This window comes from Leuresthes tenuis, unplaced genomic scaffold (assembly GCF_036924035.1).
Source record: "Leuresthes tenuis unplaced genomic scaffold, fLeuTen1.0.hap1 SCAF_2, whole genome shotgun sequence".
Lineage (NCBI taxonomy): Eukaryota > Metazoa > Chordata > Actinopteri > Atheriniformes > Atherinopsidae > Leuresthes > Leuresthes tenuis.
In genome coordinates, this window is record NW_027325356.1 from 13430233 (window position 1) to 13444010 (window position 13778).

The 13778-nt window shown below is 38.4% G+C and overlaps 1 protein-coding gene across 1 annotated transcript in view; it reads right to left on the minus strand.

Annotated features, from left to right (window-relative positions):
• Nucleotides 1–13778, minus strand: part of LOC140301670 (protein unc-13 homolog C) — a 102607-nt gene that overhangs the window by 47934 nt on the left and 40895 nt on the right. Inside the window, exons 13-15 of the mRNA XM_072380249.1 lie at nucleotides 13559–13722; nucleotides 9216–9372; nucleotides 8861–8929 (exon numbers count right to left, since the gene is read on the minus strand). Coding sequence (XP_072236350.1) covers nucleotides 8861–8929; nucleotides 9216–9372; nucleotides 13559–13722 — 390 coding nt within the window. The remainder of the gene's footprint in view (nucleotides 1–8860; nucleotides 8930–9215; nucleotides 9373–13558; nucleotides 13723–13778) is intronic.

Here is a 13778-nt window from a genome sequence, read left to right on the forward strand (position 1 = left end):
GATGACATTCCGTTGGCCCTCCCTTGTATGTAGCAATCTTGCACAAGTAAATCAGTTTGTTTCCTTTCATTCTTCATTCTACATTTTGTGTGTGCATTGAAATGACAATAACTGTTAATGACTGCTTAAGCAGGTTTTGATTTATTCTTAAACGTTTCATTTTTGTCATTTCCTCTGTTTAACTTGTATTTAGCTATCAAAAATAGTTCTTTTGACACTGAAAGTTTTAATGACCAGACAAGAAGCAGCTCCATTAGCAATGACCACACACCAGCACACACACAAATTAACTACAGTGAAACACAGACAAATACATATAAAGTTATAATAAAGTATTAACTATAGAACAATTCTAAAAAGTTCTAAATTAGTAGAATTTCTCGTCCTCACAGCCACAGCAAGTCATAACAGGGACAATAATGGTCAATCACAGCATTTGCAGCCAGATGTGCCTGCCTTCAAGTCATTTATAATTTCCTTGAATTCATTTGGCAAGAACAGCTTGTTAAGATGCAGGCTGTGTTGCAGCTGACTACTTAAGTGCCCCTTTTCTCTATTTCAATACTGGAATTGGGCATACAGTCTTAGGGATAAAGAGCAAACAACTTCCCATACATTAGACTATGTATGTCTGTAGATAATATGATAGAAATATGTAAATAAAAAAAGTATCCTATTCTATTTATTTATTCGAAGCAGAGAATTAGACATTAGCAATCAACCCTTTCCCCCAATGGCTGAATGTGAGTAAAAGAAAGCATAAAAGGCTAAAAATCAAAGCCCTGAGAAATGGTGACAGATGGAAGATTCAGAATCTTTAATTTTGCATTTGAGAACATAATTTATTTGGCAATCAGGACAAGTTTGAAATCACAAGGGGATTCTGAATGTAATCTAAAGCTAAATACAGTCAACAGCGAGACTAGTCGGATGTAGAGCACTACTTTACTATCTTGTTAGCATACAAATTGGAATGTATATTTGACTTTGACACAAGTGTTGTTTATTCTGCAGCTTAAATGGACTAAAAGTGCATGAGACTGCAGGGTGAAATTAGAAAGATTAAGGTAACCATCAAAGCAACCAGGCAGTAATTTTAAACCAATCAGAGCTTTCTTGCTTTTCCAGAAGAGGCATTAACAGGAGCATTAACATTCATCTAGGAGGAGAAAATTGCTTCCGAAAAAGCAGAAGCTGCACACAAAAATGTGAATTTTTCACTGCCTCTCTGCCTTTCACAGATAAAAGACGTCTGACCCATGGCTGGATTATGAAATGAAATGTCTGCACACCATGACATCTTATATTCCCTATATTTAAATGGAAAATGCTTCTTAGTTTAGCATTTCAAGCATGTCCATTGTTGTAGTGGACGCCTGAACATCAAAAAGCAATCTAATTATGGTGACTGAAGTCAAGTAAAGTCAAGTCCTTACTGACCCTCACTTTGGCTGCTGCAAATAAACAGATTTTTTTCTTAAAATTCAATTTTTTTTTTTACAGATCATGTCATTCATAATCCTTGCTTCACAACGACATCAATGTTTGTTAAAACAGTGAACAGAAAATAAGAAAGCAGCATACTTGTGTACTAGTGAAATATTAGTAACAAAACACAAGATGCTGTCAATTGGAATTCTGGTTGTTTCTGTTGCTGATATGTTTATAATGCTGATTTATGTGAAACCTATCTTAAAAATAGCTAATTAATAGGTGTTCATGTGCCCCAATGCACTCTCTCTGTAGAAACATTGCCATTAAAATGAGCTGTTCCAAGAAGCAGCAGAAATGGTTAAAATAACTTTATCTGCATCAAACTGTCGCTATGCCTGAAAGCACAGTGTTAGAAATTGCAAGTCTGTCTTTATCAGCGGGAAAACAAAGGGAAAGGAAAGAAAAAAGATTTATTGCCAGTGAGCAAAAGAGCAAAGTAAGAAAGTAAGGCATCCATCTCTGAGCCAACATCAGCACTGCCTCAGAAAGATGACAGAAAGTCCATTATGAGATGAGACGAGGAGTGAGTAATACTCATGAGCTTTGAGGTCTTTGTTGTGGTCCACACTGAATATTATGTTTGTCCATAGCCTGTCCTGAGTACTACACTCACAGTATTGAGTGCCTGTTGTCAAAATGAATAAGGTTATCACATTAAAGAAGTACGAGAAAACCATTTGCAACTTAAAGGCTGTTGGAGTTTTGTACAATTCACTGTTCTGCTTTATAGTTACCATCTATTTATTCTTTTTTTTTTTTTTTTTTTTTTTACCAATGACAATAATGGTAACAACCAGAATTGAGGACTCAACTGTTTATTTCGATCTGATCAGATTTAAGAGGCTGATGGCTGTAAAAATAGCAGGTCAAGCGCCAGGTAACGAGTACAGTGAATGCAGATAAGCGTGTGGAAGAAGGCATCAAAGGCAGTCGTGTACGAGCAGCTGCTGAGCCAAAAATGCAACAAGAATATTGCACTGGTCACTCTGCATCTTGTGTCATGTGTCTGTGGTTTTACGTCAACAGTGCTCTTATTAAGAATATATCTTCCAACATGCACCCAGAGTAGTTGAACTACTTTTGCTGTTTTAACTCAGAGGTTTATGTATTGCATACCATGCAGACATTAAATAGTCCATGACTGCTCTGCTTTGGAGGGTTTCTCAGCATGTCCAACTATCTCATCTGGTCTGGGACTGCCATAGGATAAGAAAAGCTGCAGCATTCCTGGTTACAGACATGTGGACTACATTGCTTTGTTCCAGTTCCTGTGACCCACTTTTGCACGAGTGGAAGAAAACACATTAATGGAGAACTCTCTAAAGCTATGTACCTACACATCAATTGTTGTGATCAATAAATATCATTGTTTACTTCTTGTTACTTCAAGAGCAAAATGTTACAAATTAGAGTTTCAGTGATTCAATGATTTCATTTTTTTCCAACACAGTCGACACAAAGGTTTCTTCTCTTCTGCCCTCTGTGAGAGGTGATACCAGCTTGCCTCCTGTGTTTGGAGTTTCACTGTCATTTATTTCCAGAAGGTAGCTCTTATTATGCAAATGTTGCTTTGCAAAGAGCAAAAATAATCCCAAATACTTACAACTATGCACTTGCAGCTTTTGTTCTCAATACATTTTTTTCCTCAAAGAGCTATAAAATTATATTTCTCTGCCATGGGAGGATGACAGAAGCTGGATAAATGCTTCTGTAGCAGGCCATTGAGAAGACTCATAAGTATATATTGTCAGTGCCTCAGCACAGTCTTGTTATATTGTCCCAGAAGTGTAATTTTGTTCGTGTGAGGCTTTATCAGCTCAATTAGCAGACCAGTGTCACTAAATATGACAAAATGCTCCTACAGGTACAGTATGGAAGAGCTATTCTTCTCTCTACATCCTCTTTACTTGTTAAGGCAGCCCGAACAAGAACACAAAGCAACAAACCTGTTGCCTGCATTAAATAACTGTTTTTCAAATAGTACTATACTGCAATACTACTGAGCTCCATTTTAAGAGAATGGCACATAACCCACAGGGGAGCTTACTAAACTAACATCACTTTTATAAAATGGCCTAAACTAAGCCAACAGTCCCAATCCCTCGCAGCGTGCTCTGAATGCTGAGATTTTATATTTGACCCAGAGAAGAAACCCAAGCCAAGACAGACTGTCTATACAAGTGTCACCATGTATCAGCGCTGTTAGAGTAAAGTTGAATGAGAAGAAACGCACATGTAGCAAAATGTGGAATGGCAGCTGCACTCCAGCTCCTTCTCTGCTGATTCAAGCCCTCTGTTTTACAAAAGCAAACTCAATCTCCTTCAGAATGTCATTATAGGGAAATCCATACGGTGAGCGGGCGGATCAGCCCGATCTGAATCTTATTACTGTGAAATAGTGGCAGGTCGGCTCTGTGGGATAGTACCTGACGTGAGAGAGTATGAACTGTATGTGTATGTGTATGTGTGTGCATGAGCTACTGGTCTGTGGCAGCTTTGACAAGAGAGCAGCAGGGCAGCGCTAGCAGGTGAAGCCAATGTGATATTCCATGAGTTTTCTCATTGAATGTGCCAAAGCCAGACAGCCAGGCCATCTGACCATACAAGAGGCCATCTTTCCTTCACTTAACCCTTTCTCCCTCTGTGTCACCCACACTTGCCTTTTATTCTTGATTTATTTCACCACTCCACTCTTTCCAAATCCATCTTTCTCCCCAACTCTCTCCTTCTTTACCTCAGTCCCCTCGCAGACACCATCTCTCTGCTTCTTGCATCCACCTCCCTTTCCAAATGCTCTTATTTGCTCTCACACTAGTTGCAACTTCATTCTGTTTTTTTTTTAAAACAATCCTCTATCAATCACCGTATACACTTTCTCTCTCCTTTCCTTTATCCGTTCAAAGGCCCACAGTGATATCTGCTGCTTCCAAAGAGTGTCTCTCTAATCACTTGTGGTTTCACACAAAGCTGTGGCAAAGAACAGTGGAACAAAAGCATTCACTCACTCAACATGTGCTTCTGTGTCACGTTAAGAAAGTGAGTGGGTCATCTTTCAGATTCAATTCACTGTGTCATGCTGTCAACAGGGGGAGCGTGTGGAAATGCATGTGCTCAGTTGAGTGTCTGTGTGTGCACTGCAGTGTGGATGTGGATGCACTTTCAGGAATGAAGGTTTGTGTGCATCAGAGGGACAGAAAATATAGGGAAATGCCAGTATGCGAGTATACAGCATCCGGCAAATGGGTGTGTGTGTGTGGTGTCTAACAGGATTAGGGTTTCTTGGGATTGATCTGGAAGATTATTTGCTATATGTCAGGCTTTTAATTTAGCTGAGTAGAGTATAGCAGCACCGTTAATGCTTCCAGATCTCTGGAACTTGGAGTATTCAAACATATATAAGCTATTTTCAAATATTTTGAGTTTGACTGTAGTAACAGTGTTTTTTTTTTATTTTTGGGGGCCAATAATGAAATAAAAGATATAAATATTCTATTCAACATACAAGACTGTTGATGAAAATATTAAGAGACTGCAATCTTGCAGTTATTCAAATCCCATATCTAACTAGAAATTACAGTAAAAAGCATATCAAATGTACTGTTTTGTTTGTCTTTATCTTTACTATAAAACATTTGCTTATTTTCAACTTAACGATAGTGACAACTTTCCAAAAAGTTGGGAGGGAGCATGGTTACAACTGTACTGCATTATATCTTCTTTAACAACTCAGGACATTTGAAAGTGATATTTGTCATATTTTCTTTTCAAAATGTGTCAAATATTTGCATTGAATGACAAGCCTGAACCTCAAGTGGGCCCTTTTAGCTTTCAGACTATTTTACTACAAATTGATACTGCTGACATCTGCAAAAATGTGGTTTGGTATTGTCTGGCTGAAATAAGAAAGGCCTTGCAAATCTGTCATCTTTATGGCAGCATATGTTGCTCCAAAACCTTTATACTGGTATATAGAGTTTACAACCTATATGCAAGTTGTCCACTCCGTGTGGATGAATGTAACCCCATACCATCACTGTGTGTCGACAACAAGCAAGATGAGGGATCGTCTGTGAAATTTTAATAAGAAAGTCGAGTTGTGATTCATCGAGTTGTGAGGTGTCTTGTGCAGTTGTAATTCATCACAACTACAGGACAATTTACACCATAGGCTTTGCCAGACCCCTTTTTCTGGGGCATGTGTCCCAGTATAGCTCAGCTGTGCCCCAGTGCAAAGCCACATAGGAGTCTTAACGAGCTGGCAGCCAAGGATAGTGTAAACATAGTAGTAAGGGGACATAGTACAGTTGGTGTATAATTTCATACAGTGCAGTTTCATTAAAATAAATGTTGGAGCGAAATGTCTTGTTCCGTTCTGTACAGACTTGTGCATCGTGTGCGTCTGCAACGTGCATGACAGGTACGAAGCAGAGGAGACGAGCTACCTAAGTATCTGCGCAGTGCAAAACACAAGCAGGAGGAGTGAGAGTATATGACAGTTAACATCCAGTTTACAACAGCATTGATAGCAACACAACAAGGCACATCTAATGAAGTAAGTTTATCAATGTTATCACTGTGTGTACTTATATTACCTATAAGCAGTTGGGGTTTAAATTTCAGCAGCAGTTGTTTGAAAGTATCAGTAATATTGGGCTTAGTATGGGAAGTTAATGGAACATATTGCACTACATATTTCACAAACATAGCAGGCCTTTACAATTAAAAATTTGATCAGCGTCATGGAGGCCTGAGCCCCAGCAGAGCTTTATGTCTAGCAACGCTCCTGGTTTACAGTCAGTCCATCCTAAATAAGTTTGGGCCCAAAGAGGGTGGAGGTTTTTCAGGGCCCATACAGTTTGTCCACATCAGAATCAGTCTTTTTAAAGTAATACTTTCTGAGGGCTTGAATATCACAAGCATTCAGTGATGGTACTGACTCCTTTCTGAGATGTGATTATGTCATCATACTGACATGTTGCCATTTAACCTCAACAGGTACATGACGACAAAGACAACATGTCATGGGTAAGGGTGTGAACACACACCATAAGGCCTGACAATGTATCATAATGACATATAAAGGTGACAACGGCTTGCATCAGACATATTCAAGGTTACTGCTGTAACAAGTCAAGCAGAAAATTCTATTAAAAACCCTCCAATTAAGCTTACAGAAATGCTGCCTGATACTCATCACTTAGCAACAACAACCACTGAACAAACAACTAGGACATATAAACTGATATAATACCACATGCAGTATAGGCCAATAAGTGTGAGCAACCCCACTGGGATTAGATATTTTTGAATATTAGTTCTGATAAAATAAAATAATAACATTTCTGCACACGTAGAGTGAGGGTAGACAAAATATTGGAAGCACGTTTTATGACGATACAGACCAATTTAACACTACCACAACTACGGACTCAAAAACATGTATAATAGATCTGCCACTGAACACCAGAATCGACAAAAACTGTTAACATTAACAAAGACTGTTAATGAGCATAAAACAATGAACACAAACTATGTTGTCCTGTAACATGGCTTCTGATAAATAATCTTGACCTTGATAACTGATAAGCAGCTTTGAGCTTTTCCTTCTGGAATTATTTTTTCAATGCAAGAGAACCTTTTCTTTTCTTTTGAATCAAATAGCCACAGTATAAATCAGTGTTATTGTTATAGAGAGATAACGAAATGAAATAAGATAAAATGAAAATCAGCTGACACATTTTTGAAAAGTTAAAGTGTAGTGGAGAGAGAGGTGTGGTTGAAATCTTCAGAGAAAAAAAAAAAAAAAAAAAAATGAAATCTTCAGAGATCACCACAAATGGACTGGTGTATTATACAGTGCTGGCAGGCAACACAAGTGATCTCTCTCTGTAGACAACACATACAGGAACTCACAGCCAACAGCCCAACATCCAGGGTACAAAGATGCTCCTCCTCAGTGTCCAGGACCACATAGTCTGCTGTCAACAAGCACAACAATCCCTCCTCCCTTACTGTTACCTCCTTATCTACAGTCTTTGTCTGCCTGTAGTTTAAAAACATGTAGAGAGGTGTGGTAATTCCTGCAGCCATGTTTTGGCCATACAAAAAACCTTATCTTCTCAATATTCCTGCTGCCTCCTTGTGAGGGCGCCAAGATCCATCTGGCCACCATTGAGCTCACATTTCCCATGATGATCAAGGCAATAAATAGTTAAATCCACTTCCTTGTTTCCACTCTTCATCCTAGACATCTCATCTTAGACAAATCTGGATTTTTGCTCCTATTTCAAGTATTATTTGAGCTTTTTGGGCAAGTTTCCACAAGTTGGCAGGAGAACAGATTTTCAAAAGTGCCAGAATTACCAGACAAAATATTTACTTCAACACATCATCCAAACCAGCAAGATTTTTTTTTTCAAAAATCAGTATTTGCACAGAAAAAAACACTTCTCAAAATACTATGTGCAACACAATTTGCCCAGAGCTACTGCAGCAGACTGGTACTAATGAGATGCCTTTCAAATATGGAGAATGCCTCTCACATCTAGAGCAGATGTAAAACTCAAATGGCTCATCAATGAAATTAAACTTTTCCACTTTCAAATTCCTTTGAAACTATATGCTTTTTTCTCTATTACTTACACCACAATTCATATATATGGTAAGGCCAACATATCTAAATGTAGAGTTAATAGACCACTTTATAGATATAGATATATATCTATAGACATATCTATAGATATACAAGACTAATAAGACTGGCCACACCAGTGACTGTAGTCTTAAAACCATGACGTTCGTATTCATGTTACATGTATAATTTCTAATTGTTTTTCGTATCTGACCTTTCTCACACACCCAGCAGAGTTATCTACTATTAATGCTTTTAATAATAACATTACCATTGTCAAATATATTTTTTGTGACATCACTACATCTACAATGAAATTCATTTTGCAATATACCTTCATGCATTTAGCACCCTGTGTTTGATATTCAGACTAAACTCTGTCCAGGAGAGAAGAAAATCTAATCGACAACAAATTTTGTACAGCAAGAAACACGGACAACAAATGTATCTGTATTACTGTCCCATGCCAGATGTATTATGTAGGCAGTGTGACATAAACAGTGAAAGAGCTACCTGGACCCCTGTATCAAATTAACAAGGTGGTAGGTAATGTTCATCCATGTGAAAATAGATGGCCAAATAAAGAACAACTTCAAGATGGCGTTGATAGTCAACACAGTAAACAGAGAAGATAATGCACAACAGCCCCCTGCTGTGTGAAGACTTGTATGTGGACACATGCTTAAACAACACAGAAGATTTATCTCACACATAGCACATATAAAAACTTCTTACCCGATATTTAGACAGGTCGATTCTCAATGAGTTATGCAGCTGGTCCAGCAATTTGACAAATTTTTCTCTCTGTTAGGAGCAGAATTTAATAATTCAGTTCACACCCAAAGCACTGTGCCCAAACTGTATAACAATGCATGGCCTGTATCAAGTGATTCATTGTTACTTCTTGGAACAAATCTTTGTCGGTTAGGTACATTTAAAAATTGGCTTGCTGCCAAAAAACAAATTTTGAATGAAAAGCACTGGCAGACCAGTGACATGATGTTGACTTTATGTTCTCAATGTTCTTCAGAAAAATAAGTGGAAAGAGTCACTAAAAATAGTGATGTCTGTAAAAAATCGATGCACTTACCCCAAAGTTAGAAGCAGCAAATCGGTCAGAAGCAGAGGCAGTCGTTGTGGTGGTGGTGGTTGTGTGGGCAAAATAAGCGTTGATATTAGCAAGCAGGTTGCTCATCACTGCTGGCACACCAGGACACATGTATTTGGCAGATAGACAAGAGAAATGCCTGCACAGGAGAAAAAAAACGCTATCACCCTATAGTTTGTGGCTCAGAAAGTAACAGTTTGACCTTATGTCTAAAACAAGGAATAAAAGAAAACCATGAGAGAGGCATCAAGAAGTAAAGAGTGACAAATATGCAAATCATCAAAGTTATATGGGCGTACAGGTATCCCCTTGTTGTAAACATAACAAACGTGTATTTATCATCTTCACCTAATCACTGCTGTCTATGAGACGCCCTATTTTAATGTTCCAGACAATTATGTTGAATGAGTGAGGACGTAAGTAGCCTACTGCCCTGTTCATATAGTAAAAAGTGTGCTCATTGACCATAACAAATTATGTCATAAATCAAAGCTGTAAAACCAGTACCACATGAAGCTGCAGTGCAATAGATGGAGTTATACCGTGTAAGTAAATCAAGGGATCCAGTGACAACATTGAAAAAAATTTACAGAGTACGATTAAAACTTATTTATCTTATTCTGTCATGAATACCACACAGACAGAATCCAGTGCAGTATTTGAACATGCTGATTTAAGCGCGTTATGGTATATCGAAGCAGTAAACAAAGGCAAATAGACTCATCCAAGAGTTTCTTTACTTCTGACTGACTGTTGGTGGAGTGTCAGGCATTAAACCTTTTGTTGGCTCATTAGCATGTTGAGGTTGCATGGGAACTGTTAGGTGGCATGTCAAGGTGTGAATGGGAGTTCATCTGTCTGCAGTACTGTACTGACAGTACTGCGCTGCAAGTGACACCACCTTCACTGTTTGTTGTTGATCTGTTAGAGCTTAAGAGGGCAGGATTTGCACGAGTTAAGTGAAGCACCTTCAAGAAACTTCAGCAACTAAAATTGCCTTTATTGAGCTCTCAGATAGTACTATACTGCAATATTACTGAGCTCCATTTTAAGAGAATGGCACATAACCCACAGGGGAGAACCTAACAGGGCTGGATTGAGGCCTGGATTGACTTCACAAACTATGAGGAATCCCTCCTACCTAATAATTCAGCAGTACTTGTACCTCATTCATTCAGCACAAAAATGATCATATTCTATATAGTACACCACATGTAAAATTCATAAGTAAGATATTCTGTGTTTACTTTATTCCGTGAGACGACAACCTACACCTGTGGTTTCTTATCAGCCTCTGGCATGACCCATGGCAACCAAATATCTGGATGTATTGGACACTTTTTATAGTCGAAATGTCTGCAAGATTAAATTCAGCAAAAGTAGGCTGAGCTCTATAAACATAGCATTCATTTAAATGTTCATACGTCTTACCTATGGAGAAACAGATTTTCCTGCTATCACATCAATTTAGAACTCGTGAACTGCAACCGTACGCTCCTATAGCTCTGATCACCTCACGCTTTTTTTTGTATAGGCAGCTTCAGCTTACACTTCAGTACTTCATAAAGAAAAAATAAATATAGCTAAACTATCTGACCCTTTTTCCTCACATAGATATGAAATAGTAGTTGAGTAACATACATTAGTATAATTTATACTTCCATACATTCTATCAAATTTAGGAAAAATGTATCATGTAGCTTGTGTATTCTTTAATATTTCAGAACTTGTACAGGACCATTGGGCCTGCAAATATGGGAGCTAGGCTTGGACAAAGACATGTTGAAATGAAGAACATCTTATTCAGTGAGTCATTGCTTTATAAAGCCACAGAGTTACGTGGAGTAATAATTTCAGATTTACTCTCTCTCTTAAATGGAGCCCATGTACACACATGTACACAAACACTCACATGTTCTCATTGGGAGGCCTATTTAATTACTCTGCTTTCAGCCTCCAAATTACCCAGGAGCACTTGGGGTTGGGCGAGCAAAGAGAGTGATGCTGGCATCCGCTGAATTCCCATGGTGCTTTTAGAGCTGGATCTCTTGAGCCAATTTTCAAGAGGGGAGGCATTGTGTTACCTAATGTTACCCTGGTTTGGTTTTTACCAACGGATGAGATGTGCTATGCATGCATTCACATATAATTTTACAGTTTCAGACAGCTGGAAGGAACGGGGAAAAGATTATGAGAAATGAGGGCAGAGAATCAGGGGTAGCAGGTGAGGGGGGCTATCCAGTGGTGATGGAGTGAGATGAGGAAATGTGAACATGTGGGAGTTTATGTTAGCCATTGTTATGGAGGGAACACGAAGGAGTGCGAGTCCCCACAGCTGCTTTGATTTATGCAGCCGTCATGTTAGGAGTGACTAGAAGTCAAGGTTCGATGGAAAAAGCATTCCTGATGAAGCATAATAAGCGCTTATATGAGAAACGCTAAGCTTAAACAAGGTTCAAGCCTGGAGCATTAACTTCACCTGATAAAGCTGGTAATGAGGCCACTTACTGCTTCTCTTGTCTTCGCTTAAGTAACTCCACAATCCCTCATATGCAATACACTATCATACTGAAACAAGAATCCATCATCCAGCAACTTTAGACCAGTTTGCAGCACAAAAACAGTTAAACATGTCAAAGAAATTCATTATATATTCAAGCTGTTGTTGTAGTGGTGGCACTCATTTCTAGGATGGACATTTATTGCTACACATGTCTTGGATCTTGATGAATTACAATTTGTTAAAAGCATCTTTGTGGGGTTAAACTGAAAGCCAATGACATGATGCCCCTACGGGGAAAGCAGGAAAGTTGATAAATGAGCTGCTGTTGGGGGAATCAAACATGCTTGAGGCCTAATGGGAAAAAAGTTATTTAAAACTCAGAGGAATTGCTGAAGAAACATCTCCCGTCACTTTTGCAACAAGAGTACTCATTGCTCCTACATTTTAACAACCATCGAGCAAATTATATAATGAGAACATAATAGCTTTTAAAGAATAATCATTTTTCAACTTTCAGTCAACTCTAGAATACATATGGACAGGTTTTCAATGAATTGATTAAATGGAGATATATGAACACACAAATTTGAGCTGAGCCTTCCATTCAATTTGCCAACGCAATCAGTCTAATTAACATCTGATTTACTTAGGCAGCAGCTAATTATGTGGTCAGCACCTGGGAGTGCCCAGCAAGCCCAACAAGTGCCTTTGCCAAGATGGAGTAAGCTTGAAAGGTGCAATATGGTGAGGATTTTCTGTTTCAGACAACAGCTCAGACTAATATCTCAATGCGATGATGAAACAAAGATACTTGTAATAAATTATTACTAACTGAAATGCAACAGAAGTCGTCAGTAAACGACAAACAATAGTTATGGGGTATAAAGCTGCTACTTTCTTTTTTAATCACAGTATATAGTTACAGACGCATATTATTATGTTACATGTTATTAGCAAATTATTTTAGGTCCATTTTCATCAACCCACAATTTTAACGATTTGTATAAAATGCCACAAAAACAAAATGTTCACTTAAACCCTGTGAATGTTATTGGTGAGTGGCATTGGAACAAGTGGTTTAAATGACTGAAAATGATGAGGGAGCAGGGTTGAATACAAATGTGACTTTGAACTGAAATAAGCTATTGATGAAAAGAAAATTTGGTTTCTAGTGTTAAAACTCTCCCAACCCCAGAAGTTACAAAATAAAACCATGCTTTATTGATGACAGTCAATAAAGATGCATATGGTATAATCTTAACTAATGCAGTTTATGTAGCATGCAATAAAACAAAATCTAATAAAAACTGATAAAACTCCATCTGAGATGTGGTTTAAAAAAATGGCAATGAGTGAACTACAAGTCAAATACGTCCATGATGCAGACCGCTGTGGGGTTACTTCAACACTCCAATGTACAATTGGATTGCATGACCAGGATCAATAATTCTATACATTTTTAAAGTAGGGTCTTTCTACATACCCATGTGTTTGGAGGGAAATAAAGAAATAGACATTTGTTGGATGGACAAGGTCGCAATGAGTCAGAGGGAAATTAAGGGATAAAAACAGAGCAGTTTATGTGTTTCCATGATCAGTGCGACCAGGGCCGGTTAAGAATTTTCTCCAGCAGACCAAAAGCTAATCAATCAAACGGTGGAGCTCGATAGTCTTTGAAGCTCTGATTCTGCTGAGGAGACATCTTTACAACTCCTCTTCTCCTTCTGCTCTCCTTCTCTTATCCCCTTCTTTCCTCCACTCTGCTCAATGAGACAATGACAGATTGGTGAGGTAAAAGGCCATAGATCAGGGTGGTACTAACGTCATAGCCTGATAGATGGACTCCACTCCGTATCTCATGGCGAATTCATCCACTATCTCCTGAGACACGTCGTCAAAGTAGACCTTCCACGCGTCGTCCCCTTTCACCTGCGGGATCTTCACCACCCCGCTGTTTTTCACCTCAGTCAGGTAATGGAAAAGGTTCTGTTGAGTGGTACAAGAGATAAGATGATACTTTTAAAAGATATGTTTCCTTAGTG